At 41.2% G+C, this 24,548-nt stretch overlaps 1 protein-coding gene and 1 long non-coding RNA gene across 7 annotated transcripts in view; one reads left to right on the top strand and one right to left on the bottom strand.

Annotated features, from left to right (window-relative positions):
- The window catches only part of LOC131827626 (uncharacterized), a 29,791-nt gene extending 6,895 nt beyond the window's left edge, over nucleotides 1-22,896 (top strand). For both annotated transcript variants that reach the window (XR_009352085.1, XR_009352086.1), the window contains 2 exons: nucleotides 14,032-14,176; nucleotides 22,576-22,896. This is a non-coding gene — a long non-coding RNA (uncharacterized LOC131827626). The remainder of the gene's footprint in view (nucleotides 1-14,031; nucleotides 14,177-22,575) is intronic.
- Nucleotides 19,602-24,548, bottom strand: part of ANKRD44 (ankyrin repeat domain 44) — a 318,146-nt gene continuing 313,199 nt past the window's right edge. For 3 of the 5 annotated variants that reach the window (XM_059168514.1, XM_059168517.1, XM_059168515.1), the window contains exon 28: nucleotides 19,602-23,951. In XM_059168514.1, the coding sequence (XP_059024497.1) occupies nucleotides 23,704-23,951 (248 nt within the window). In that variant the 3' untranslated portion in view covers nucleotides 19,602-23,703. The remainder of the gene's footprint in view (nucleotides 23,952-24,548) is intronic. The other 2 variants (XM_059168518.1, XM_059168520.1) reach the window with 1 other exon arrangement.

Below are 24,548 nucleotides of genomic sequence, written 5' to 3'. Positions count from 1 at the left end.
GATTATGGACATTGGGGAGGGTATGTCCTTTGGTGAGTGCTGTGAAGTGTGTAAACCTGGTGATTCACAGACCTGTACCCCTGGGGCTAAAAATATATGTTTATAAAAAATAAAAAATTATATAAAATGAAAAAAAAAATACTGTCTGGGAGCAGTTGGGTGGCTCAGTGGGTTAAAACCTCTGCCTTCAGCTCAGGTCATGATCTCAGGGTCCTGGGCTCGAGCCCCGCATCGGACTCTCCGCTCAGCGGGGAGCCTGCTTCCCTTCCTCTCTCTCTGCCTGCCTCTCTGCTTACTTGTGCTCTCTCTCTGTCAAATAAATTAATAAAATCTTTAAAAAAATAAAAAATTAAAAAAATAAAAATACTGTCTGTTGGGGCAGGTGGCTGGCTCAGTCAGTGAAGGCAGGGGACTCTTGATCTCAGGGTTGTCAGTCTGAGTCCCATGTTGGTTGTAGAGATTACTTAACAAAAAAAATCTTTATTTTTTTTTTAAAGATTTTATTTATTTATTTGACAGACAGAGATCACAAGTAGGCAGAGAGGCAGTTAGAGAGAGAGGAAGGGAAGCAGGCTCCCTGCTGAACAGAGAGCCCGACACGGGCCTTGATCCCAGGACCCTGGGATCATGACCTTGGCTGAAGGCAGAGGCTTAACCACTGAGCCACCCAGGTGCCCCTTAACAAAAAAATCTTAAAAAAAAAAATCCATTGTTTTCCTTGAGGTGACAGGCTTCATTGATTTCCAAGAAAATCATGGCAGGATACACAAGTCTGAGTAATGACACCCTCTCCTCACTCGTATTTTCAAGCAAAAACCATATTCCAGCAAAAAGCAGCTGATTCAGCCAGCAGCTCAATGCGACAGTGCTCCAACCCTACTTCAGCATGCAGCACAGCGCTCTCTGCCTATTTTCCTACCTTTAAGGACTGAGGTTTAAGAAAACTGATAACTTTGACTTCGCCATAATTTTTTTTTACTGCGAGAGTATGTGCAGTGACAGCCATTCGTGCTAAGGCAATGACAGCTTTACCTGCTATACACCTTGCTTTTGTGCCATCAGTGAGATAGGCAGGTAATCTTACAATTATTATGAAAAGGTTTTTGACTCATGAGGTCCTCAAGTGGGTGACTGGGATGCCAGGGGTCTGCAGACCATGCTCTGAGGAAGGCTGGTTTAGGAAATGAATATGATGGGGGAAGAGGCGGAGGAGAGGAGAAAAGCCTGGAACCTGGGTCTTTAACTGAGGCGGATGGGAACGCTGGTGTCCAAATTGTTTACTACACACACTTCGGTGAGAGCAACACGGAGAGATCCGAATAGAATCCATCTTTGGAAGCGGGTAGTTGTAGCAAACAAAAGGAGCTACCAGTCATTATATCCCCACAACGGACTATTAGTTATTCATTTAAGAACACCTGAATAGTATAAATTAGTCCACATAGAGTTCCTAGAGCTAATTCTTTACAGATGACATAAGCCGGATAATGAAACAAGAGAAAACTAGAACACCATCTCCTTTGTTCTGGTCTGCAAAGAGTGGGGTTTTAATTTTGTATGGCCCAGAGCACTTTCAAAATATGACCAAATTCTTCTCACAGTCATTCCTGAGTTTCCACTTCCTGACTTCCTCCCTGTCTTGTAATTCAGAACAGGATTTGTTTTTCCTTGCCACATTAGCAGACTTCACTTCCGTCAGGCACTGTCTCTCTGTCTCCACACCACGCGTGGTTCCTCCCTTCTCTTTCCATGAGCACGTTGGGGTTTATGTTTAGGATTACTTCTCCTACTTTTCCGTCTCCCTTCTCTCCTCTGACTTTTGTCCAGCAGGCAGTAAATCATGCTACGTGAGAGGAAGTGGGGGGCAGCAGTAATTGATTCAGAGGCTGATTTTGCAAGCTTTTGATACCCCGCTCTTTGCATGGCAAAATTCTCTTGGTACTTAGTGATTTACAGTATTGGGACTTTTTTTTTTTTTTTTAAGATTTTATTTTGTTTGACAGAGAGAGACACAGTGAGAGAGGAAGCACAAGCAGAGGGAGTGGGAGAGGGAGAACCCGGATTCCTGAGGAGCAGGGAGCCCAGTGTGGGACTTGATTCCAGGACCCTGGGATCATGACCTGAGCTGAAGGCAGATGCTTAATGACTGAAGCACCCAGGTGCCCCACAGATTTTATTTATTTATTTGACAAAGATCACAATTTGGCAGAGAGGCGGGCAGAGGGGACTTTTAATTAAAAAAAAAAAAAAAAAAAAGCTCTCCTTGCAGAGTTATTGGTGATAGTGTTGGGTCCATGGTCAAAAGAATAAGACTGATACAAAGCGAAGGTCAAGCAAAGCTTTATTTCACACAAAGCACTGAGAATCAAACTGACCAGCCAGGGCTGTCTCTTGCAAAGAGGTGACATCTCTCTGCCTTACAGACTAGCTTTTAAGGGCAAAGGCCATTTGGTTGGGCCTGGCCATGCACAGGTGGCCAATGAAATTGTAACACACAGAGAAAGCTGCACAGTCATGCTAGGTCAAACATAAGTGACCAATTGAATTACAATTTACCCCAGTAGATATTTGAACCAACCTATCACCTTGGTCAGAATTGGCGCCCAAAAAGGTGGGACCCACACTTCTTAGTAGCTAGGGAGACAGTATGGGCGCCCCATTGATTGGATGTCTCCACCTGGCCTGACCCACCCTTGTATTTGGGCTTTGTTACCTGGGACTGGTTTCCTGGGCTTGCTTTTAAGTAAGTCCCCTGGTTGGGGTCGGGGTGGGGGGTGTCAGTTTACATTTTACTGCATAAACAACAAAATGACTGTCTAATCCAAGATGGAATCGCTCTGGCTAAATAGGCCCTTACAATAGAAACGTAATTTAACAATAAAAGAAATAGCTTGTGTTTTTATAACATTTTCTCTGAAAGAATTCCAAAGAGCTCTAGAAATACTGCCTACTTTTCTCTAATTCCTTGTCTTCTATTTTTAGGTCGAAGGGGAATTTCCAGTCCCTTGCTCCCAGTAAGAAGATACAGTGATGCTCCCAAGCCAGGTTGCATGAGGAACACATCTTACTTCTGCCACCATCACCAATCAGTCCCCGTAGCTTCCAGCAGAGTGTAACCCTTTGCATTCAGTGGCTGGGTTAAGCACATTCTGATACCTAACTGCTTTCTCAGGGCTCCTGTGATGCAGCTTGAGTCTTGAAGGGTGCTTGGGTCCTGAAGGGTTAACAGCCTGGGTTGCTGTTTAAAAAAAGACAAAGAAAAGACGCAATTATGTTAATTTTCACAAAGTGGAGGATGGAGACTATTCTAGAAAAAAATTTTGCTGAAATATGACACCAGTGCCTGATTTAAATTGGTAACAGTTAGATCTTTAAAAAACTACAAAAATAATTACATGCAATAAACAATATAGGATTCAATTTTATACAATGGCAACAAAAGTTGATCCCACAATAGAACTAGCTATATTGAAAAAAAAAAAAAGTTAATAGATAAAAAGTGCTGAGATTAAGGAATCTGAAAAATAATTCTCAGTTTTATGTTGTTTCCTGCATCAAGTCAGTAGCAGCTTAAAAGATGTATCCCAAGAGGAAAAGTAACAATGGACGAATAGAGAAGACCAAATGTAGAAATGCAGTTCATTGACCAAGGACATTTAATTTTCTTCAAGGGTCTAACTGAAATTGTTCTGGGAACTGGTCCTACAAGGGGCTAGTGGCTGGAAAAGTGGGGAGCTTTTGTATTATTTTAGAGACAACTTTTACAGCATCGTTATTTTTCTCTGCAAGGGTGTGACAGTGTAGAATACAGTGACCACTGGTACAATGCCAGGTACAAATGATGAGGGAACAGAAGGCTGGCTGAGGACAAAGCAAAAGCTGACACCCTCCAACCTTCTCTCACCCCCACTCCTGGGTGGGACGTATGTGACCTTCTTTAGGAATCTCCCAACTATCTTAATGTTATTACCTTACTAGAGCGAAAAATGACCTTGACCATGAATGGCAAGGCCTCAAGGCCTCCAGTATCTGTAGGTCCTCTTTAGCATATGAAAGTTCTAGTGAAACCTCCCTTTTCCTTCCCCCACCCCCAGGGTGCATAACCTGCCAACCCTGGCAACCCCAGGGCAGCAGCTCCTCCTGCCCACGGGTCCTGTCCCTGTGCTTTAATAAACCACCATTTTGCACCAACGACATCTCAAGAGGCCTTTCTTGGTCATCGGCTCCAGACTCCACCCCACCGAACCTCACTTACATTCCAGAACTTCATCACAAACGTGATTCATCCCCGGGCACCAGCAGCCTCACCCACTCTGTACTTGGACTGGGCTGCTCAGTGGGGGAGGAGGAGTATGAAGGAAGACGATGCATGACACGTGCTAGTGTCTTTAATGTTTTTAAAAGATTCTATTTATTTATTTGAGAGAGAGAGCATGAGGGAGGTGGGAGGGGCAGAGGGAGAGAGAGAGAGAGGGAGCCCTCCGCCAAGGGGAGCCCAGCTCGGGGCTCCATTCCGGGACCAGGGAACATGACCTGAGCTGAAGGCAGACGCTTAAACAACTGAGCCACCCAGGCGCCCCTCCAGTGTCTTTAAACAGCTACACCTGACCCGGTCAAAGACACATTGCGAAGAATAGCCCTTCTCAGATCTCTGAACATACCTGATTCATTTGGCACCTTGAACTTGGACATCATGCTTTAGACTCTCCTGGCCACTGATCTCACAGTTTGTTTTCCTCTTAAGCCTTTGTCTTGCCTTTCTCTTGGCATCACATCAATAGCTATTGCCTTGACCACTGCCACATTTTCCTCGCTTTGATTTGGGCTTCCATCCCAGTTCCAACCTGGGGGCCCTCCTCTTAGCTATTGACCTGGTCTCGGGACCTCTGGTGGCATAAGCAAAGTGACACCATCTGGAAATGTTCATTAACGCTAATTTGGAAAATTGGGATGTTTTATTGGAAGGGGCCATACCACACGCATACGTTCACTTACTAGGTCACGCAGGCACTGCTGAGGGACTGGGGAAATAGACATGAAGTAGAAAAGGAGGCAACAGATCTATGTGTAACCTAAATAAATCCCAGGGCTCTATGAGACCTATCTCTGTGTGGGAAACACAGTCTAGTTTCTAAGAAGTAATTAAACATATATTTCATATTCATTTATGTTTTTCAAAGAATACTAAAGGGGTCCCAATTCAACTCCCCATATTTAGAGATTTTGATTACCCAGAGGCTCTCATATTCTAATCCTCCCAAACCCTTTCCATGCCTATGTTTAAACCACCTAGAGAAGATCCAGAATTAGGCCAACCCAAACTGGCATGTGACCGGGAGGAGATGGGGATTGAGGAGCAAAGACAGAAGAATATTTCATCTTCGTCACACATATAATCAAATCATTACAACAGTAAGTGGTATAACCACCATTGCTCCTGGCATGTGCTTGGTGCCTTGGAAACACAGAGGAAAAAACAATTATTTCTGCCTTTTTAAAGGTAGAACTTGAGAAGAAGTGACATTTGACCTGGGTTTGGAGAGTTGAGTTCAATAGACACAGAAGGGAAAGTGTTCAAAAGGCACCGAAGGAGGGGTGTCTGGGTGGCTCAGTTTGTTAAGCATCTGACTCGATCTCTCTTCCCGTCTTGATCTCAGGGTTGTGAGTTCAAGCCCCACGTTGGGCTCCATGTTGGGCTCCACACTGGGCATGGAGCCTACTTATAAAATAAAAAAGAATAGAAAAAGGCACAGAAAGAACAGGACTTCATAACCCAATGGATAATTATAGCAAAAGAGGGGTAAGAGTCGAGGCTGTCCATCTGGTTTTTCAGCCTGGGGACCCAGGAGGAATTCTGATGTTGTTGAATATAGTAGCTACCATAGGCTGTTCAAGGGAGAGAGCAAATAAATGTGTTTGAGTATCTGTACAACAACAAGCTGGTGGAGATAGCTAGATATGTAGCGCTTGAAGGAGTTCACACTGGCTAACTGACATCTCTTTAGCAACATCCCCTAATGATGAGTGACAACTTTAATTTTTAAAGTCTCCAGTAAAGGGACTTTACAATCAGTCTTGTATCAATCACTTCTATTTTAACTCAACATTTTCTCCAATCATTTTTCATGATCCTGAATTTGCCATGCCGCATTTAAATCCAATTTATTTTCTTGCTCAGAAGAGGAAGAGCACATCTTAGTCTCATCTGGAAGAAATTCTTCTGGGGAAGGACTCATGGTGCAGTCAGCCTCCAACCATGTTTTATTTCCTGCGTATTTCCCTGCTCTCTCCTTCAGAAGCTGCAAGCAGTTGGCAGTTACACTGCTGACTAACAGATCTAGTCTAAGAACAAAAACTTGTTAGAGCTGGAGGGATGTGAGAAATTATTGACCCAAATCTCCATATTTTACAATTCAAAGAAACTTTAAGCTATTTAAGTTCAGTCCCTTTTACTCTTCCAAAAAGGATGCTTTCTTCAATTCTTAATATGTCTGTGGTTTCTTACTGGAGCCTCACCAAGTTTTCTTCATTCCTCTTTAACTATGGAGCTTGGAGCTAGCTCTAAAGGACAGTATTAACCCACCATTAAGTAGAAGAACTGATTTACCTCCCAGCTCCTGTTTATGCATTCCAGCCTCTTTTCTTCTTAAAAACCTTATTGCAGAAACAATAAACATAAACACGAGCATAAATTCAGAACAAAAGTTGCCCACAGTTCTAATAATAGATCACTGTTCTAAATAATCCACACTGGGCATGGAGCCTATTCTAAATAATTAGATCACTGTTCTAATTTTTCTATGTTACATTCTTAACATTATGCCAGGCACATTTCCCATTTAGATGCAATTTTACCATTCCCTTATTCTCTCCTCCTTTTTTTTTCTTTTTTTTTTTTTTTTAAAGATTTTATTATTTTTTTATTTGACAGAGAGAGAGAAAGAGAGAGAGAGGGAGGGGCATATACCCTTCTCCTGTAACATTATAGGGTAAGTCCTGTCATATCTTTGTCCATGACCATCCAGTAGGTAGATGCTTATAAACATATAAATGGATTTTTTGCTGATGTTTGAGATTGTAACGATAAACATTTCACTGAAACTTCCTGTTTTTAACCATACTTAATATCACTTAACCACATTTATTATTTTTAATAGCTTCATATCATTCCATATTAGGGATATAATAGAATGACATTCAAATTGTCTCTGGTTTTTTTCTTTCCCACTAACAGAGAATGCAATAAACAGGGGCGTCTGTCTGGCTCAGCTGTTAGGACGTGGGATTCTTGATCGTGGATTGTTAAGTTTAAGCCCCACATTAGATGTAGAGATTAGTTAAAAATAAAATCTTCTAAAAGATGCAATAAACATTTTGGCATTTACATCAATGGTTTTCTGAAGGACTAATATTCAACTTGTTAGTTGCTGAGAAAGTCTGCGTGCCAGCAGTAATCTCCTTAGACTCGCGCCCCCTCCCAGAAGGCAATTGTTCTTGTCCTCCTTCAGTTATGCTCCTCCCCATGGGGTAAGGAGTTTGTGGGCCAAAGGGGATGTGCCCAATTATAATCTATGACCTTCTATCAGACTATTTTATATTCAAGATGCTGAAACTCCCTACTCAAAAGTCTTGATCCTAATAACAGAGCTACATGGGTCATTTTCATTGGTCCATCCTATTGAAGACAACTTACACCACCATTGCAAACACCCACAGGCCTGAGGGGCAACCAAGGGGCCGACGGTATTAACAGAGCTTGGTCATGCAGGCTAAGGTGTCCATATGTGTATTCAAGACTCCTCTCAGTGAGAATCAGGCTGTGGGTAGGAAGAAACTCCAGTGGGACATGAGCTACCAGTTGAAGATGGAGGGCTACCTTCCCTGTGCTACTAGGGTCTGACTCAGAAATTCAAGGGGGGCAATAATTTTATATCTGAACCAGTTCTTCTAGATTGTCATGAAGGCATACTTGTCAAAGCATGGTGACAGAATATATTTTATTTACTCATTTTTTTTTTCACTTTAAAGTATTTAAACATCTCATATAAAAACCTCCATTTATACTCTTGCCAGAACCTAAAAATGTTAGAGGCAGGTCCATTTGTTGGTGTTTATTTTGATTAGTGTCTGTTCTGGCTGGGAAGTATCTGTGCCAAATTGGCTGTTAAATATTTTAAATTTCATCCTTGCTTAATTGTAATTTTATCTCTGTAGCATTGATTCCCCAAAGTAGGATTGCTTGGTGAAAGGGTATGTGTAATTCTAATTTTAATGGGTATTAACGTATGCCACATTTTATCATTCACACTTAATGTCCTTAAAGTCAGGAGGCATCTTATAATCAAAGAAAAGAAAGTATTATATTATTATTTAATTAGCAGGTTTTTTCTTTGTTTGAGAAAATAATGGTACATCTTTGTTACAGACTGAATGTTTGTGTCTGTTCAAAATTCATATGTTGCAACCTAATCACCAATGTGATGGCATTAGGATGTGGGGCCGGGAGGTGATTAGGTCATGTGGGTGAAGCCCTCATGAATGGGACTCATGCCCTTGTAGAAAAGACTCCAGAAAGCTCTCACACCCCTCCCTCTATGTAAGGATAGAGAGAGAAGATGGCTGTCTATGAAATAGGAAACAGGCTCTTACCAGACACCTAATCCGTGGTACTTTATCTTGGAATTCCCAGCTCCAAAGCTGAGAAATAAATGTCTGTTGTTCAAACCACCCAGTCTATGGCATTTTTGTTATAGCAGCCTAAATGGACAAGACAATCTTACAATTGCCAACTTAGATTTGATGAAATGCAGTATTGTCCTATTGTAGCAATTCCTCTACCCTCTATCACTGTAGGAGAGTTTCCATTTTTTAGCCAGCACTATGTAGTATCACTCTTTTTAAAAATCTTTTGCCAATATTCTGAGTAAAAAATAATACAGCACTTGCTTTAATTTGGATTTCCCTATTTATTAGTGATGAGATTTAAAAATATATACTTATTTAATATTTGACTTCTCTTCTATAAATTATTGATTTATATCCTTTTCCTATTTTAAATTGTTTTCTGTGTTTTTATTATTATGAAAGTTCTTATTATATTATAGGTAGTAAACTTTAATCTGTCTGTTCTACTGTAAATAGAAATTGTACAGGTGAGAAATGAGATGCCAGGAAATGGTTGGTGATTCACCCCCAGATCTCCTACAGTGTGAGCAGGCCTTGATGCTCAAGTCAGTTTTTTTCTGACATCTTCCCTCCTGGTTTCCCTGATAAAATCAGGAATTCTATATGCACTGGGTGGGATGTGATCTGGGAAACCTCGGTGACTAATGAAACCAGAGGCTCTGGTTCCCCACATCCCCTGGTCCCTGCCAAGGTTAGACAGGAAGAAACAGAATCCAAAAATATATAAAAAGGATTATGTACCATTACCAAGGGAGATTTATTCCTCATAGCCAAGTTGATTCAACATAAAAAAAATTGATGTAATTTATCATATTAATAGAATAAAGGACAAAGGACAAAAGCCACATGATCAGTCATCTCAGAAGATGAAGAAAAGCATTTAGCAAAATCCAATCCCATTTCTTAAGTTAAAAAACTCAATAAACTGGAAATAGAAGGAAACTTCCTCAAACTGATAAGGAGCGCCTATGAAAAACCAACAACTAAAATCATAATTAATAATAAAGACCAGATTCTTTTCCCCTATGATCAGGAACAAAATAATGATGTTTACTCTCATAACTTCTATTCAGCATTACACTGGAGCTTCTAGCCGGGGCAGTTAGGCAAGAAAAAGTTAAAAAAAAATGTCTAAATTGAAATGAAGGAAGTAAAATGATCTCCATTTTCAGATGACATGATGTTATATACAGAAAATCCACTAAGAAACTATTAAAAGTAGTAAATGAGTTCAGCACGGTTGTAGGATGCAAGATCAATTTTTACAAATCAACTGTATTTCTATACATTAGCAGTGAAAAATCTGAAAATGAAATTAAGAAAATAATTCCCTTAATGGTAGCATCCAAAGGAATAAAACACTTAGGAATAAATTTAACAAAAGAATTGTAAAACCTGCATAGTGGAAACTAGCCAACACTGCCAAAAGAAAGACCTAAATAAATGGAAAGACATCCTATGTTCATGGACCAGAAAACTTAATATAGTAAATTTGCAATACTCCTCAAATTGACTTACAGGCTCTAGATGTAAGAGCAACACCTATAAAACTTTTTTTTAAAGATTTATATATTTACTCAAGTGGGAGAGCAAGCGAGAGAGCATGAGTTGGAGGGGCAGAGGGAGAGGCAATCTCAAGCAGACCCCATGCTGAGTGTGGAGCCCGTTGCAGGGCTCCATCTCACAACCATGAGATCAGGATCTGAGCCGAAACCAAGAATCAGACACTCAGTGGACTGTGCCACCCAGGTACCCCTATCTATACCTATAAAACTCCTAAAAGAAGAAATAAGAGTACATCTTTATAACTTCAAATTAAGCAGTGGTTTTTTAAGATATGACACAAAAAACACAACTTTGGTGTCTCAAAGGACACTATCATGAAAGTAAAAAAACAACCAATAGGATAGGAGAAAATATTTGCAAATCCTATATCTGATAAGGCACATGTATCCAGGATATGTAAAGAATTTTACTGCTCAACAACAACAAAATAAGTAACTCAACTTTAAAATGGGCAAAGGGGGGCGCCTGGGTGGCTCAGTGGGTTAAGCCTCTGCCTTCGGCTCAGGTCATGATCTCAGGGTCCTGGGATCGAGCCCCACATCGGGCTCTCTGCTCAGCAGGGAGCCTGCTTCCTCCTCTTTCTGCCTGCCTCTCTGCCTGCCTCTCTGCCTACATGTAATCTGTCTGTCAAATAAATAAACAAAATCTTTAAAAAAATAAAATAAAATGGGCAAAGGATGAATAGACATTTCTCCCAAGAATATTTACAAATAACCAATAAACACAAGGAATAATGTTCAACATCATTAGTCCTGAACCAGAAATGCAAATCAAAACCACAATGAGAAACTACTTCACATCCACTAAGAAGGCCATAATAAAAATAAATGGGGGATAAGAAGTGTTGGCAAGGATACAGAGAAATTGAAACTCTCATATACTGCTGATTGGACTGTTTGACAGTTGGCTGTGAAACATTTTGGCAGTTCCTAAAAATATAAATCTAGACTTACCCAGCAACTTCAGCAATTTCACTTCTAGGTAAATACATAAGAAACCTGAAATACAAGTTCATACAAAAATCTGTACACAAATGTTCATAGCAGCATTATTCATAATAGCTCAAAAATAGAAACAACTCAAATGTCATCGACTGACGAAGGGATAAACAAAACGTGGCATATCCATACAATCAAGTATTATTTGGCTCTAAAAAGGAATGAAGTAATAATATGTGCAAAAAAATGGATAAACCTCGAAAACTTCATACTAAGAAGCCAATCACGAAGACCATATATTGTATTATTTCATTTATAGAGAATGTTCAGAATAGACAAATTCATAAAGACAGGAAATAGATAAGTGGTTGCAAGGGAAAGGGAGAAGGAGGGAAATAGGGAATGACTGTTAATGGATGTGGGATTCCTTTTTTGGGTGGTGCAAATTTACAGAAATTAGATAGTGCTGCTGATTACATAACTGTTTTGTTGTTGTTCTTTTAGGTTATTTATTTATTTCACAGGCAGAGATCACAAGTAGGCAGAGAGGCAGAGAAAGAGGGAGGGAAGCAGGCTCCCCGCTGAGCAGAGAGCCCGATGTGGGGGTCGATCCCAGGACCCTGGGATCATGACCCAAGCTGAAGGCAGAGGCTTTAATCCACTGAGCCACCCAGGCACCCCTGTTTTGTTGTTTGTTAAGTAGAATGTTCTATTTCTTTATTTTTTCTTATTTTAATTCGATTTTTTAAGTTTACATCCAATTAGCTGACATTTAGTACATTAGTTTCTGATAAATGTTTAATGATCCATTAATTGTGTATAGCACCCAGTGCTCATCACATCACGTGCCCTTCTTAATGCCCATCACCCAGTTACCCCCCCCCCCCACATTCTTATCTGTAATCCTCAGTTTGTTTCCCAGAGTCAAGAGTCTCCTATGATTTGTCTCCCTCTCTGATTTCCTCCCATTCAGTTTTCCCTCCTTTCCTCTATGGTCCTCTGCTCTATTCCTTATATTCAAATATAAGTGAAACATATGATAATTGTCTTTCTCTGGTTGACTTCTTTCCTTTTTTTTTAATTTTAATTTTAATTGTTTAAAATTATTTTTTAAAGATTTTTATTTTTATTTATTTGACACAGAGAGAGAGATCACAAGTAGGCAGAGAGGCAGGCAGAGAGAGAGGGGGAAACAGGCTCCTCACTGAGCAGAGAGCCCGATGTGGACCTTGATCCCAGGACCCTGGGATCATGACCTGAGCCAAAGGCAGAGGCTTAACCCACTGAGCCACCCAGGCGCCCTGATTAACTTATTTCACTCAGCATAATCCTTCCCAGTTCCATCAATTGTTGGGTCCCCAATATTGGGTCCCTCATAGTGGGTCTATGATTAAAGGATCGAGACTGATACAAAGCAAAAGTCAAGCAAAGCTTTATCTCGCACCAAGCATCAAGAATCAAACCGAATGTCAAACAGACAGATCGGGGCCGCCCCTTACAGAGAGGACAACCAGTCTCTGTTTCACAGACTAGCTTTTATAGAGCAAAGGCCATGTGGTTGGGCCTGGCCACACACAGGTGGCCAATGAAATTGTAACACACAGAGAAAGCTACACAGTCATTCTAGGTAACCAACTGAATTACAATTTACCCTAGTAGACATTTGAACCAGCCTATCACCTTGGTTAGAATTGGTACCCAAAAGGTGCCCAAAGAGCGGGGCCCATACTCCTTGGTAGCTAGGAGACAGTATGCGTCCCCACTGATTGAATATCTCCACCTGGCCTGACCCACCCTTATATTTGGGCTTTTTTTAAAACCTGGGACTGGTTTCTGGGACTTGTTTTTAAGTTAAGTTCCCAGGGAGGCAGGGGCAGAGTTAATTTAAGTTTTACTGCATAAACAACAAAATGGCAGTTCAATGGGGGTGGGGCCACTCTGGCTGCATAGACTCCTACACCGTGTTGATGTATGTGGTAAGTGTCCATCCTTTCTGATGGCTGAGTAATACTCCATTGTATATGTGAACCACATCTTCTTTATCCATTCTTTTTGAAATCACTAAACACTACTGAATTTGATACTTTAGAAGGGTGGATTTTATGATATATCAATTAAATTTCAATAAAGCTGCTATTGGAAAAAAAAGTGGTTGCTGGTTTTGGAGCATGGACCATAGTTAACCAACCCTCTGTTGCATAATATTTATGTCACAGAAGAAAGACTGCATAGTGTTAATTTAAAAAAGGGGGGGGGGACTACAGAAAAGAAAAGAAAAATTGGCTTCAAGCTGTTTGTTTTCCTCCCAGTATAAATAGCGTGGTAAGATTATGAACTCTAGAGTCATGTGACTAGGTTTGAATCCCAGATTTGTCGCTGGTTACTGTGTGTTTTGGCAGGTGATAATAAATGACATCTACCTTCTAGGGTTGTTCCAAGGATGAAATGGGTTGATACATGTAAAGCTCTCACAGGAGGGCCTGGCACACAATAAGCATTCAGAGAGTATAGGCTATTTTTATTCTTCCCTCCAACTGGAAAAATAGCTTGACTAATTCAATGAGATGATTTTTATTTGGTGTTCTGGTCACAACCAACAGCTTCATAAGAAGGTCCTCTGTTCCCCATCTGGGTCACTCTCAGATCATGAGGCCGGCAGCAAGAGAAATGAAGCTGGATCATTAATACACACTAGAAAATATGTTCTTATCTCTATGAAATATTGTTAGAAAAATATGTTCTTATCTCTAGGAAACATTGTTGGCATCCTGAAAGGCTTTTCTTTTTCCATATCTAAAATATAGTGTGGGAGAGTAATTTGTTCTCTCAATCTAATTTCTAGTGTCAGCTGTGACATCACAAAGCAAACTCCCAGATGGCACCGACTGAATCCTTTATCAGCTTCGTTAGCACTGATGCCAGAATGAAACTGGCCCAGCAACCTCATCAAAATTTCCACGCTAACGGGTAGACCCTTGGGAATGAAGGTAAGCAGAAAACCAATCATTAAGTAACATACCTCTAATAAAATTGTCATCGATTTTAAGTAACAATGAAAGAGCAAGGAGTAAACTCAAGACTGAAAAAGAAAGGAAAATGGAAACACAGCATGGGCTTAGAAACACTTCTTGAAAAAAGAAATTCAAAAGGGAATTATAAAGCCAAACTCACTTTCTATCTTTTTAGTTAAAAACCGAGATTTTCAGAAAAAGTTAATATTTTAAGGCAAATTTACTTTTCACTTGGAAAGCAAGACAGAATTCCAATGATTTTAGTCTTTTGTCTTCCGTGGAAGGCCCACCGGGAAGTATTAGGTTTTTCAGTGTTATCATCACTGAGACGATTGTCTGACCCACACGTCTCCTTTGCTCATTCTGCAGCTCTTAACCATCTGTCATGTTTTCTGGAGAGCCTCGTGAAAACATTTAGGTTAAACCAAGTGGTCGGAAAAGCTGTCATTGTATTATAATCAAGGCCTGGTTGAGGTTTTTCCTTGTATTTTTTTGTTTGTTTGTTTGTTTTAAGAAATGCACTTGATCATTCTTACCTTTTTATTTATTTATTTTTATTTTTTTAAAGATTTTATTTATTTATTTGACAGACAGAGATCCCAAGTAGGCAGAGAGGCAGGCAGAGAGAGAGGAAGGGAAGCAGGCTCCCCGCGGAGCAGAGAGCCCGACGCGGGGCTCGATCCCAGGACCCTGGGATCATGACCTGAGCCGAAGGCCGAGGCTTTAACCCACTGAGCCACCCAGGCGCCCCCATTCTTACCTTTTTAAAAGCTTCATCCTAATCCTGGACCCAAACTTCAGTCTGATAATAAATCAGCTCTGAGTCTACCTGAGTCATAGATGTTTCAAAATGGCTGTATTTTCTCCTCCGTTTTGCTTAAATGCTATGTTAAACCTGGGGCCATTTGTTACGTTGGCCTCCTCCGTTTTTACTTCCTCACCTCCCACGCTTTCTCCTTCACTCGTCCTCAACCGCCCACTCCTTGGCTTTGTCAGCATCAGAAGTGTCCCTCTGAGAGCGCGACCTCGGGCACCCCAGGTTTAGCTTAGCGACTCTGATGCGACAACTCGGCCGCTCTTCCATCTTGCCAGGACCTTCAGTTCAGGGACCACACCACTTTCTCACTCCCCGTCACCTCCCTCACACCTTCGGTTCCTTCCTCACCCAGCTTAGAATCCATAATCTCTGCAATCGTGTCTGTTGAAGTCACCAGAGTCCCACAGCTCCCCTTGGACTCACCTGGCAAAGCTCTATCCCTGTTTAAATCCCGCTACTTACTCTTTGCCTGTACCCAAACGTCTGACGAAAAACCCACCAGGATGACTGGCAAACTAGTGGTTGTAAATCTTAGCTAGACTAAGTCTTACTTGGCAACCATCCTGTGCTGTTCTAAAATGCTCCTTCCAAACCTACTGTCCCACCGCTTCTCACACCCTCTTCCTGCTCTCTGGAAGACACTCTCTCAGCATCAAAATGATAAAGGATCTCCTGTCTTAAAAAACAAACCCCTCTCCGTTCTCCAGAGCTTCCTTCAGCTGCTGCCTTTTGTCCTCTCTTCCTCCCGTCCTCCGATTGCTGTGCTCACCAACTCCGATGCATCTGCTCTTGGGAATGTCTCTGATAAATTTGGTGTAGCTAAATCCAGTGCCACTCTGTCATATCTTATTTGACCTCCCAGAACTGATAGAGACAGTAGATGCAACTAAAACTCCTTTTCCCATGACATTCCTTCCCAGTTTTCAGAGATACCAGGTTCTCTTACGTTCCCTCCTTCCTCACCAGCCACTCCTCCCTGATGGTCTCTGCTAGGTCCTCTCTTCTTCCTGACCTCTACATGTTGGTGTGTCCATGATTCAGCACTCCCGTCTCTCTCTATTCCCAAGGCCATCTCCCATGGTCATCTATAAGTACAGCCCCAGCCTCTCCGCCAAACTCTACACTGTTCCCTTGACATCAAACCATCAGCAAGTTCAGCCAACTCTACTTTCAAGACTACCCCAAGATTGCCACATTCTCTTGTTGCCACACCAATCCAAGCCACCGTGCTTACTTATCTAGACCATTGCTGTGGCCACTGAACTGGTCAGAGTGATCTTTTCAAAATGAAACAGGACCACAGCCATTTTTCTGCTTAAAACTTCTCCAGGTGATTTTTATCACATTCAGAGTAAAACAGAAGCTACTACTTCGGCTCATGAAATCTAGTCAGATCTGGTCTCAGATTGCTCTTAATGTCATCTTCCACCACCCTCCCCCACCCTACAAGTCTCCAGCCATATGGGCCCCATTTCTGTTCCTAGAACATACCAAGCTCATTTCTGCCTTTGGGTGTTGGCACTGACTGTTCCCTTTCCTCTGATCTTTATATGGTTGGCAACTTCTTGTCATTAAGATCTGAGCTTAGATTTTGTAATTCTTAGGAGACCCGACTGTAAGAAAGATGGGTTATTCAAGTTCTCAAACCTGCTGTGCACGTTCAACTGAATATAGACAGGGGCAAGGTTTTTGTACTCTAAGTACTGCTTCAACATTTTCACTTTTGAAAATTACAAAATTCTTCTAGATTTAACTTCATTAATCTGTCACTTCTCTATGTGGGTGGCAGCCAGACAGACCAAAAAAAAAAAAAAAAAAAGTATCCTAGAAATTGTTGTCTACTAGTGCCCAGAGAACTATGTGAAGGAACAGTTCTTTGTTGCCAGAACTTTCTGGGTGACTGTGGCCCAGGTGCCCCATCTTTGTGAAGGGGGTTCCCCACCTGTGAAGAAGAGACAATGATTCCCTGGTTAAGACAAGGAATGTACATTTGCATATGTACATTCGTGTATTTAATAACAAAAGAATTAAATCTTTGTCTCAAATCTATACAGTGCTTTATCCTTTTCCACTAACCTGTGTGTGATCTTTTCTGGAAAAAACACACAATCGGGGACCATTCCTGGTCTTTGCGTCTGAAATTCTTTTTCTTAAGCTTAGAGCCCGTTTATGCAACTCCTGTGAAAATAGATGTAAAAATACAGCTGGCTTCACAAATAATTAATCGACGAAAAATGACTAAGAAACAGGAGATGAGGAGGCAGACGAGCAGGAGGTGGGGGAGCACAGGCATTGGGGGTGGGGTAGCCGCACGCAGGCCTTGGTGGGAGATCGGTTCCCCCGGCCTCGTACTGTTAGTACAGTAAATGCTAGCAGCAAACCCTCGCACCCACCAGTCCCTGGGTCAGTCGCAAATGCTCCACATTTTCCAGTGACTCCCTGGAGTGCTCCAAAATTAATGAATGGAAGAGGCCATTATCTCTGCTGCTTGGTATTTTACAGCAAATGTATCTTTAGCATGAAATTTGCTACAGACAATTCATATAGTGCTTTTACCCACAATATTTTTATGTTACGTTAGTAGCCTTTTAGCTTAATGTCTTTGTGCCTTGCAAGCTAATTCTGGAACACATGAAGTGTGTTAAACGAGGGATGGATGTGTGGGCATCTAAACCTACTGAGTGGAATTAGAGAGAAGGATCCTTTAAAAAAGCAATTTGGAGACAACGCGCCCACATCAATGTTCAACAACAGAAACGGTGCCGAGAAGGTCATGAGCTCCTCTCTGCTTGCTTGAGAGAGCACAAGTGAAGTCAGGGGATCCCTACGCTTTTCTTGAATTTAGTAAACAAAAAGGTAAAGTAAACAATTTCCTTAGCAAGGAAAGAAGCAAGCAAGAAGTTATTCCAGGAGGACGCTAGATTCTGGAGGGACACTGTGACAGATCCGGTGTCATAACCTGCTTCCCAGATAGTTTCCAGTGATTCCTGCCTCCTGCTCGTCACACCCTTTGGTAATAACCCTTCCCTTGAATGTGGAACAAATCCAGGGACTTGCTTTTTATGAATAAAATATGGGGGAAATGATGGAATGGCACTTCAGTATTCAGTTTAAAAGCTGGCACGTCTGTCTTGCACTTTCTCTTTCTGGGTTTTCTCAGCTTGCTAGTTCTTGTGACGTAAGGTGCCATGTTTGGAGCTGCCGTTTTTTGGAATGGCCCATTTGGCATGGAAGTGAAGGCAGCTAACGGCCGTCAAGGAACTGGAGCCTCAGTCCAACAACTCACAGAGAATGTGCCAACAAGCATATGAGTGAGCTTAGAAATGGATCTTTCCCTGGCTCACACCATGGTTACAGCCCCGAGGGCCCCGTGGCAGAAGACCCACCTCAGTCATGCCTGGACTCCTGACTCTCAGACACCATGAGATTTAGTAAACATTTGCTGTTTGAGGCCACTAGGTGGCTGTTACATGACATTGTAACAGACATGTAACAGACATGACATCTGTTACATGAGGTTGGATAACCAATGCACCACTCAGCTCTAGACTATGGAGAGTACCCACCTTAGGTGTGATTCCAGCTTTACAGTCTTCAGGAATGACGAGCACCCACAGCTGCATACTTGAGTAAGGAGTGAGACTTGCAAAGAGCGAAACCTCCTGAACACCTCTAGCAGGAAAAAACGCCAACAACCGCAAAACATTATTGCCAGGACGGCATAAAAGAAAGAACATATTGGCACAGGTTGTGCATTGAGAGTGTCAATTATACACAGTCGAACAAATTATCTAATTTCTCTGGGATTCCGTCTCTTCGTGGAAAAGATGGCGCCGGGGCCAGGCTAGACTTAGCAAGAACTGCAAACTTTCTAAGACACTGCTTTGAGGAACTCAAGAGGGCCCCACCCTGAAAGCTCTTTCTCATCCACTGGAAACAGTGTCACTGGGAATTTGTTCCTTAACACTTCTAGGGGCTGTCCCTGAAATGATTACTTTAGCAGAGAAATTTTGACTGGTGAGGACAGAGGAAATTCTCCAGTGACGTCTAAGAATAGTGCGGAGAGTTGCGACCCTGTGTTGTGGTTTTAGTGGCGGCCACAAAAGGAAGTGTGGTTGATTCCACCATTTTGATGACTTGGTAGGCTTCCTCCTTTCTGATATATGTGATCTACACAATCAGCCCCATCTCCCCTCTCACCTTGATCACAAGGGAGCTGGAGCAAACTCCCATTCAGTCATAGCCACTGTATTAAATGTGACGGTTCCCGTTTTGTATTCTTTTTCCCTGTCCTCATTTTTCTACTTCTAGTTTATCACACGCCCTTTGTTGCAGGCCAGCTCAAATCATTTCCAGAAAACGGGCCTTAATATATAGAACATACACAAATATACATGTCTGACTTCCCCGGACCCCACCAACTGCAATGTTACAAACAGAAATGCAAATCTGGAAAAATTCTTCTATCTTGATTAGTAATTTTCAAAATGTAAAGTCATTTTGGCTTTGGTGGAAGCAAAGATGTAAATTAGCAGAGCAACTGGTAAAAAAGGATAAATCAGAAAAAGTAAAGACAAACACAAATTGCAACAATATTTGTACCGTTTTTATTTGTAAAAATAACCATCTGAATGCATTTCCATAGTATATTACAGGTAAGTACTTCATTACATTATTAGCATTCAGTAGTTGAAAAAGTATTAAACTGTGCTTGAAAAGATTCAGATTGGTTCAAAGTCATTCACTGAACTAAAAGTCATTTCCCCCATTTTTACAGTCATGACATTTACCAGAGTCATTCAACTCCAATTTACATAAGCAAACATTACAGACAAAATCCCACTGAAAGCATCAAACAGTATTTTATGCTGTTACAAATATGTTATGCAAAATATAACACTGGCACCAGATTTGTATCATCGTGCTTTGCAAAGATATATTGCACATGCTAAAGCATAAAATATGTAGACAAAACTACCAAACAAAAGGTATTTGCATTGAATTTTTAGATCACTGCATAAGAAACGCATAGAATTACATTTTTACACACACTCAGATTGTCACTATCTTGAAACGCTTTTCCCCTCTAACATTGACCTATGGTTTACAGTTTTGTAAGAAGAAAGCATTTTAGCACTGCAAAATTAAACATAATCCCTATAGAAAACTTCAGCATTTTCATTTCTAAGCAGGTAAGGGGAAAGAGGAAAAAGACACTTTATACATTCAAAGAAAGGCTGAAATGAAAACTCACTGGTATTATATTGCTCTGATAACACTCAAAGGAAAAAATACAAAACATTTCACAGAACATCTTCAGAATATACAAATATAAAAAGGCACTCTAACTTCATATTACAAGACAAAAAAAAGGGATGAGTTCTTCAACCAACGCAACAGATAAGCAAACCAGGTTGCTCAACAGGACGAATAGTGCAGCAGATCCGTTTGATGTTCTTGTTCTAATTTCATAATAAAATAAAAAAAAAAATCAAGCAGCTGTTGACTGCCTAAAGTACCAAAACATACTACAGTGCCCTTTTAGTAGTGATAAATAGAAATCCCCTGAGCTTTTTACTGTAGAATCATAGCAGATTTTAGGCAATTTGGAGATAGTAATGGATTTACCAAGGACAGGCAGACACGGCGAATAGGTAAGTGCGATGAAAACGTGATCCCTGTGAATATGGTTGAAATACAGACTAAAAATAACACAGTCAGGTAAAAAGCACTACACAACCAAGACTTGCTTAAAAGCACAAAGCTCTGTGTGTGTGTGTGTGTGTGTGTGTGTGTGTGTGTGTTTTGCTTAGAAAGCTACATTGCAAATCTAGTTCTATTTCTAAGAGATGTACTTAAAACACACAGAACTCATAGTTTTTGAAGTCACTTCCTAAAGAAAAAAAATTTGGTCTCGGGGAATGGAGAAACAGTGAGAGAGTGGGAGAGAGATTTGATTCCATGGACAATTCACGGCGAGCATGAGTTCATTTTGTTCTTTTGTTCTCCTTCTTTCTATCCGTGAGAGAGTGGGGAAAAGCCAAAATGCAGCTATGTGGAGAGAAGTGTCCCCGGGCCAGCACTGCTTTGCTGCCACCTTCCTTGTTCTCTGTGCTACTCTACAGGAAAAATGTGAATGCTGCTTCACCATTACAAGCAGGCATTTCCTTTCCTGCTTTAAACGCCAATGCACCAAGATTTCCATTCACTTCTAGAAAAAGACACCACAGTATATCGTGCTTTTTTTAGCATTGGAGCTTGCTTCCTTTTCAGTGTTTTGGTAAAGATAAGGTTGTTACTGCTCATTAGCAATTTATCTACTTTTCAAAAACTGCGTCTTCTCTAAACGAACAAAAAGGACAGAGGAAGGAGGGGGACCACAACACCAAAACATGAAAAAACAATGTCGGTGGTGTCGAAAGCTTCCCGGGAAATTATTACCAATTCTGTAAGTCCTCTGAACAAGTTCTCATTTGTGAAGAACCCAAGGTGAGTTTTGCATTAAGTCAGGATATTAAAAGAGTAAGAGTAAAGTCTTTTATGATTAGATGAAAAATAGAATACAGCGTGTGTATTTGATCCAGATATGCTAGAACACTGTTTTAAAAATATCTCACATACGTTAGAAAATAGAAATTTCCATGGTTGAAAATGGAACTGACTATAAAATGTCAGAGTCCTGACAACATGTTTCTCTCCCGTTTCTTCCTCAAGTGGAAAATAGCACATGAGCTGGTGATTTGTATTTCCTCTCCTGGTTACACGTGCTCACACACTGACATCATTTCCCATTGGGTTCCTGGGACCACGTGAGATTTTCAGTGTGTTCAGAGTAATTTCTGTAAATTTCTTTGGGCCACCTTTGTGCGTATGACCCACCACACACCTCAGTTCTCATCTTGCAGAAGAGCATAAGGATGGCAGTGTCTCCCAAACGCTCCAGGCTGGCTACAGACTGGGGCTGAGCAATGGAGGCTGTACCCCTCTTCAACCGACGTGGAAGAGCCCGAGGAAACCTCAGCAGGGGAAATGCTGGGCTTGGCCCCAGGCTGGCCGGTTAGCCCAGCGAGGGTCCTGCGTGCTTTCCTGCTTTTGTGTTATTCCAAGTAAGACACGCAGCGATTAAAGCAGAGAACAACCAGTGGATGTTTCCTCGGCCTTTGTTTCATTTCAAATAAATATAAACACATTTACATCAAAAGTATATGAACATTTTTCTCTAGTTTGGCAAAAAAAATAAGCCTTGGTCAACAGGTCATCAGTTACAAATGTTAAGCCACCAACCAGAAATCTGTGTCATAAGAAATATAAAACACAACAAAGACTGTTACACAAAAAGATTACATTTTAACTCCATAGAAAAGCTACTTCAGTTCTCACTTGCATTTTGAAGGAAAGCAATTTAAATTCTTCTGTTTTAGACTGAAGCAGTTTGGTCCTCACGTACAGCTGGTTGATGAACTACAGACATATATATATATATACACATATACATATACATATGTGTGCGTGTGTATGTGCGTAATGTTTAAAGAGTCTCATTCTTCTTTTTGTACAGCTATTCCAGGTGCAGAACGGGGTCCATTTGACCTAGAAGCTTTGGCAGAGGGAGCAGACACAGTATTCACTATGTTGATTCGATCATCAAGCAACTATCAAGTGGCTTTAATTTTCACATCACCCATTTCTACCTTCTGTTTTGTACCTTGTTTCCCTTTGTTGTCACCCTTCCACTCACTTGGTATGACCTTGACTGAGAAGCTCATTTAATACTTTACTACTGATAAGCAACTGATGGTTCTGACCTTTTTAAAAAGCTAGCATTCTGATTTAAGGATGAACTAACAAAAACATAAATAAAAGGTAGCCACATATTAAATCTGCATATGTCTCAAAGTTCTGGTGCAATACAATTTTTCACCTGAAATATTATTAGACAGATTTGGGTTCAATCAGGCAGTGGAAAATTAGTCCCAGGCTCGTTACAGGGAGTACTGGGGGCCGTATTTGTGTTAAAAGAAAAAAGCAACTTGAATTTTTGGTGAATTTTTCCATTCATCTGGCAACTTTAATAAAAATCCTTGGAAAGAAGTTCTGGATATTTAAGTGCTTGCTATAGAGAGGATATGCATAATTGGACTCCCTTAAAAAGATTATTACAGGTATCATTTCGGAAGATGAACACCTCTAGCTTTGGCTTCTAGTGAGGAAGTAAACATCAAAGTGAGAAGAGGTTTGAGGCAATTCCTACCCTCTCTTCCCCTCCCCTCAGGGGACACGAATGTCACATCGATATACTTCTGAGAACTCACTGCTGAGTGAGTAAACAACAACAAAAAACATTCTTTCTAGAGAACCATTCCCCCTCAATTGCATTATGCCAAAAGAAAAAGAATCAAATGCATTTTTTACTTAAAATGTCTTACTTAAAATGAGAGGTAGACTTGCACAGAAGTAGCTTAGATCTAAGGAAAACATGAAAACACAAATAAAAATCAGGGCCCATTTCTGTGAGTGCCTTGCCCTACAGCCTAGCTGCCCTCCCTGGATTTGATTAATTCCTTTTCTACCGGCTTCTGGAAGCCCAGGCCCATAATAATACTCAAACACAACATAAGCCTGGAATTCATGTTTCTTTCCCTTCTTCCAATATGGGTGATCAAGGAAAAGCTTCTACAGTCCAAAGTCAAAACGTTTCGGAATCAGAGTCATTTTCATTGTACCCATCCTCTGAGCCTACGTTGTTACTGCACAGGCTAACCATGCTACCCAGATTGGAGAGGGTCGTCCTGCTCAAATTGTCTTTTTTAAAACAAACGAAGTTGACAGCCGTCATTGTACTGGAAGGAGAAAAAGGCATCATGGTAGCCAAAATGAGGGCCAGGCAGTCAGCCACGTCTTTGTTAGGAGCGCAAGCCAGGGCCGGGGTATGACCTGGGCGTAAATGCAGACAAGGCAGTGGTTAGTCCAGGAAATCCAAAGGCGGCGTGAGCATTCCACAGTACATCTCATACGACCTCACACGCGGAGATGTATGTTGAGTTAGAAATCATGCCAGGCAAAAAGAGGAGTTACTTCCCACAAGTCATGCTAGGGGTCAGGCTAGAGGGAACTGGGAAGGGGAGACATTTTATGAAGGGGACTTGGTTTTTCCATTTACATGACAACAAGCACTATGTTACCCGAAGTTAGGCAGAACTCTAGTCTTCATCTAATGAACAGAAACACAAGGGGGCAGGGGTGGGACCCAATTACAGACACACACAAACAAATGACACCCCCCAACACAAAAACAAAAACAAAAACAAAAACAAAAACAAAAACACAAAAACAAAAACAAAAACAAAAACAAAAACGACAGCACCAGGACAACCACAGAGGTGTTTCCACTTGAAAGCACACGCACACCAAGGCACACCATGCGCCTCAGGCTTGGGCCGGAACACTCTCATTCTGAGAACAATGACTTTCATAGCATGTCGGATTAGAAAACATTGAAAATCCCAAGTCTGCAAATGCGACTAACGCAGT

This window comes from Mustela lutreola, chromosome 3 (genome assembly GCF_030435805.1).
Source record: "Mustela lutreola isolate mMusLut2 chromosome 3, mMusLut2.pri, whole genome shotgun sequence".
Taxonomy (NCBI): domain Eukaryota; kingdom Metazoa; phylum Chordata; class Mammalia; order Carnivora; family Mustelidae; genus Mustela; species Mustela lutreola.
Note: the sequence above shows the minus strand (reverse complement) of the source record. Positions and strands in the feature narration are given on the sequence as shown.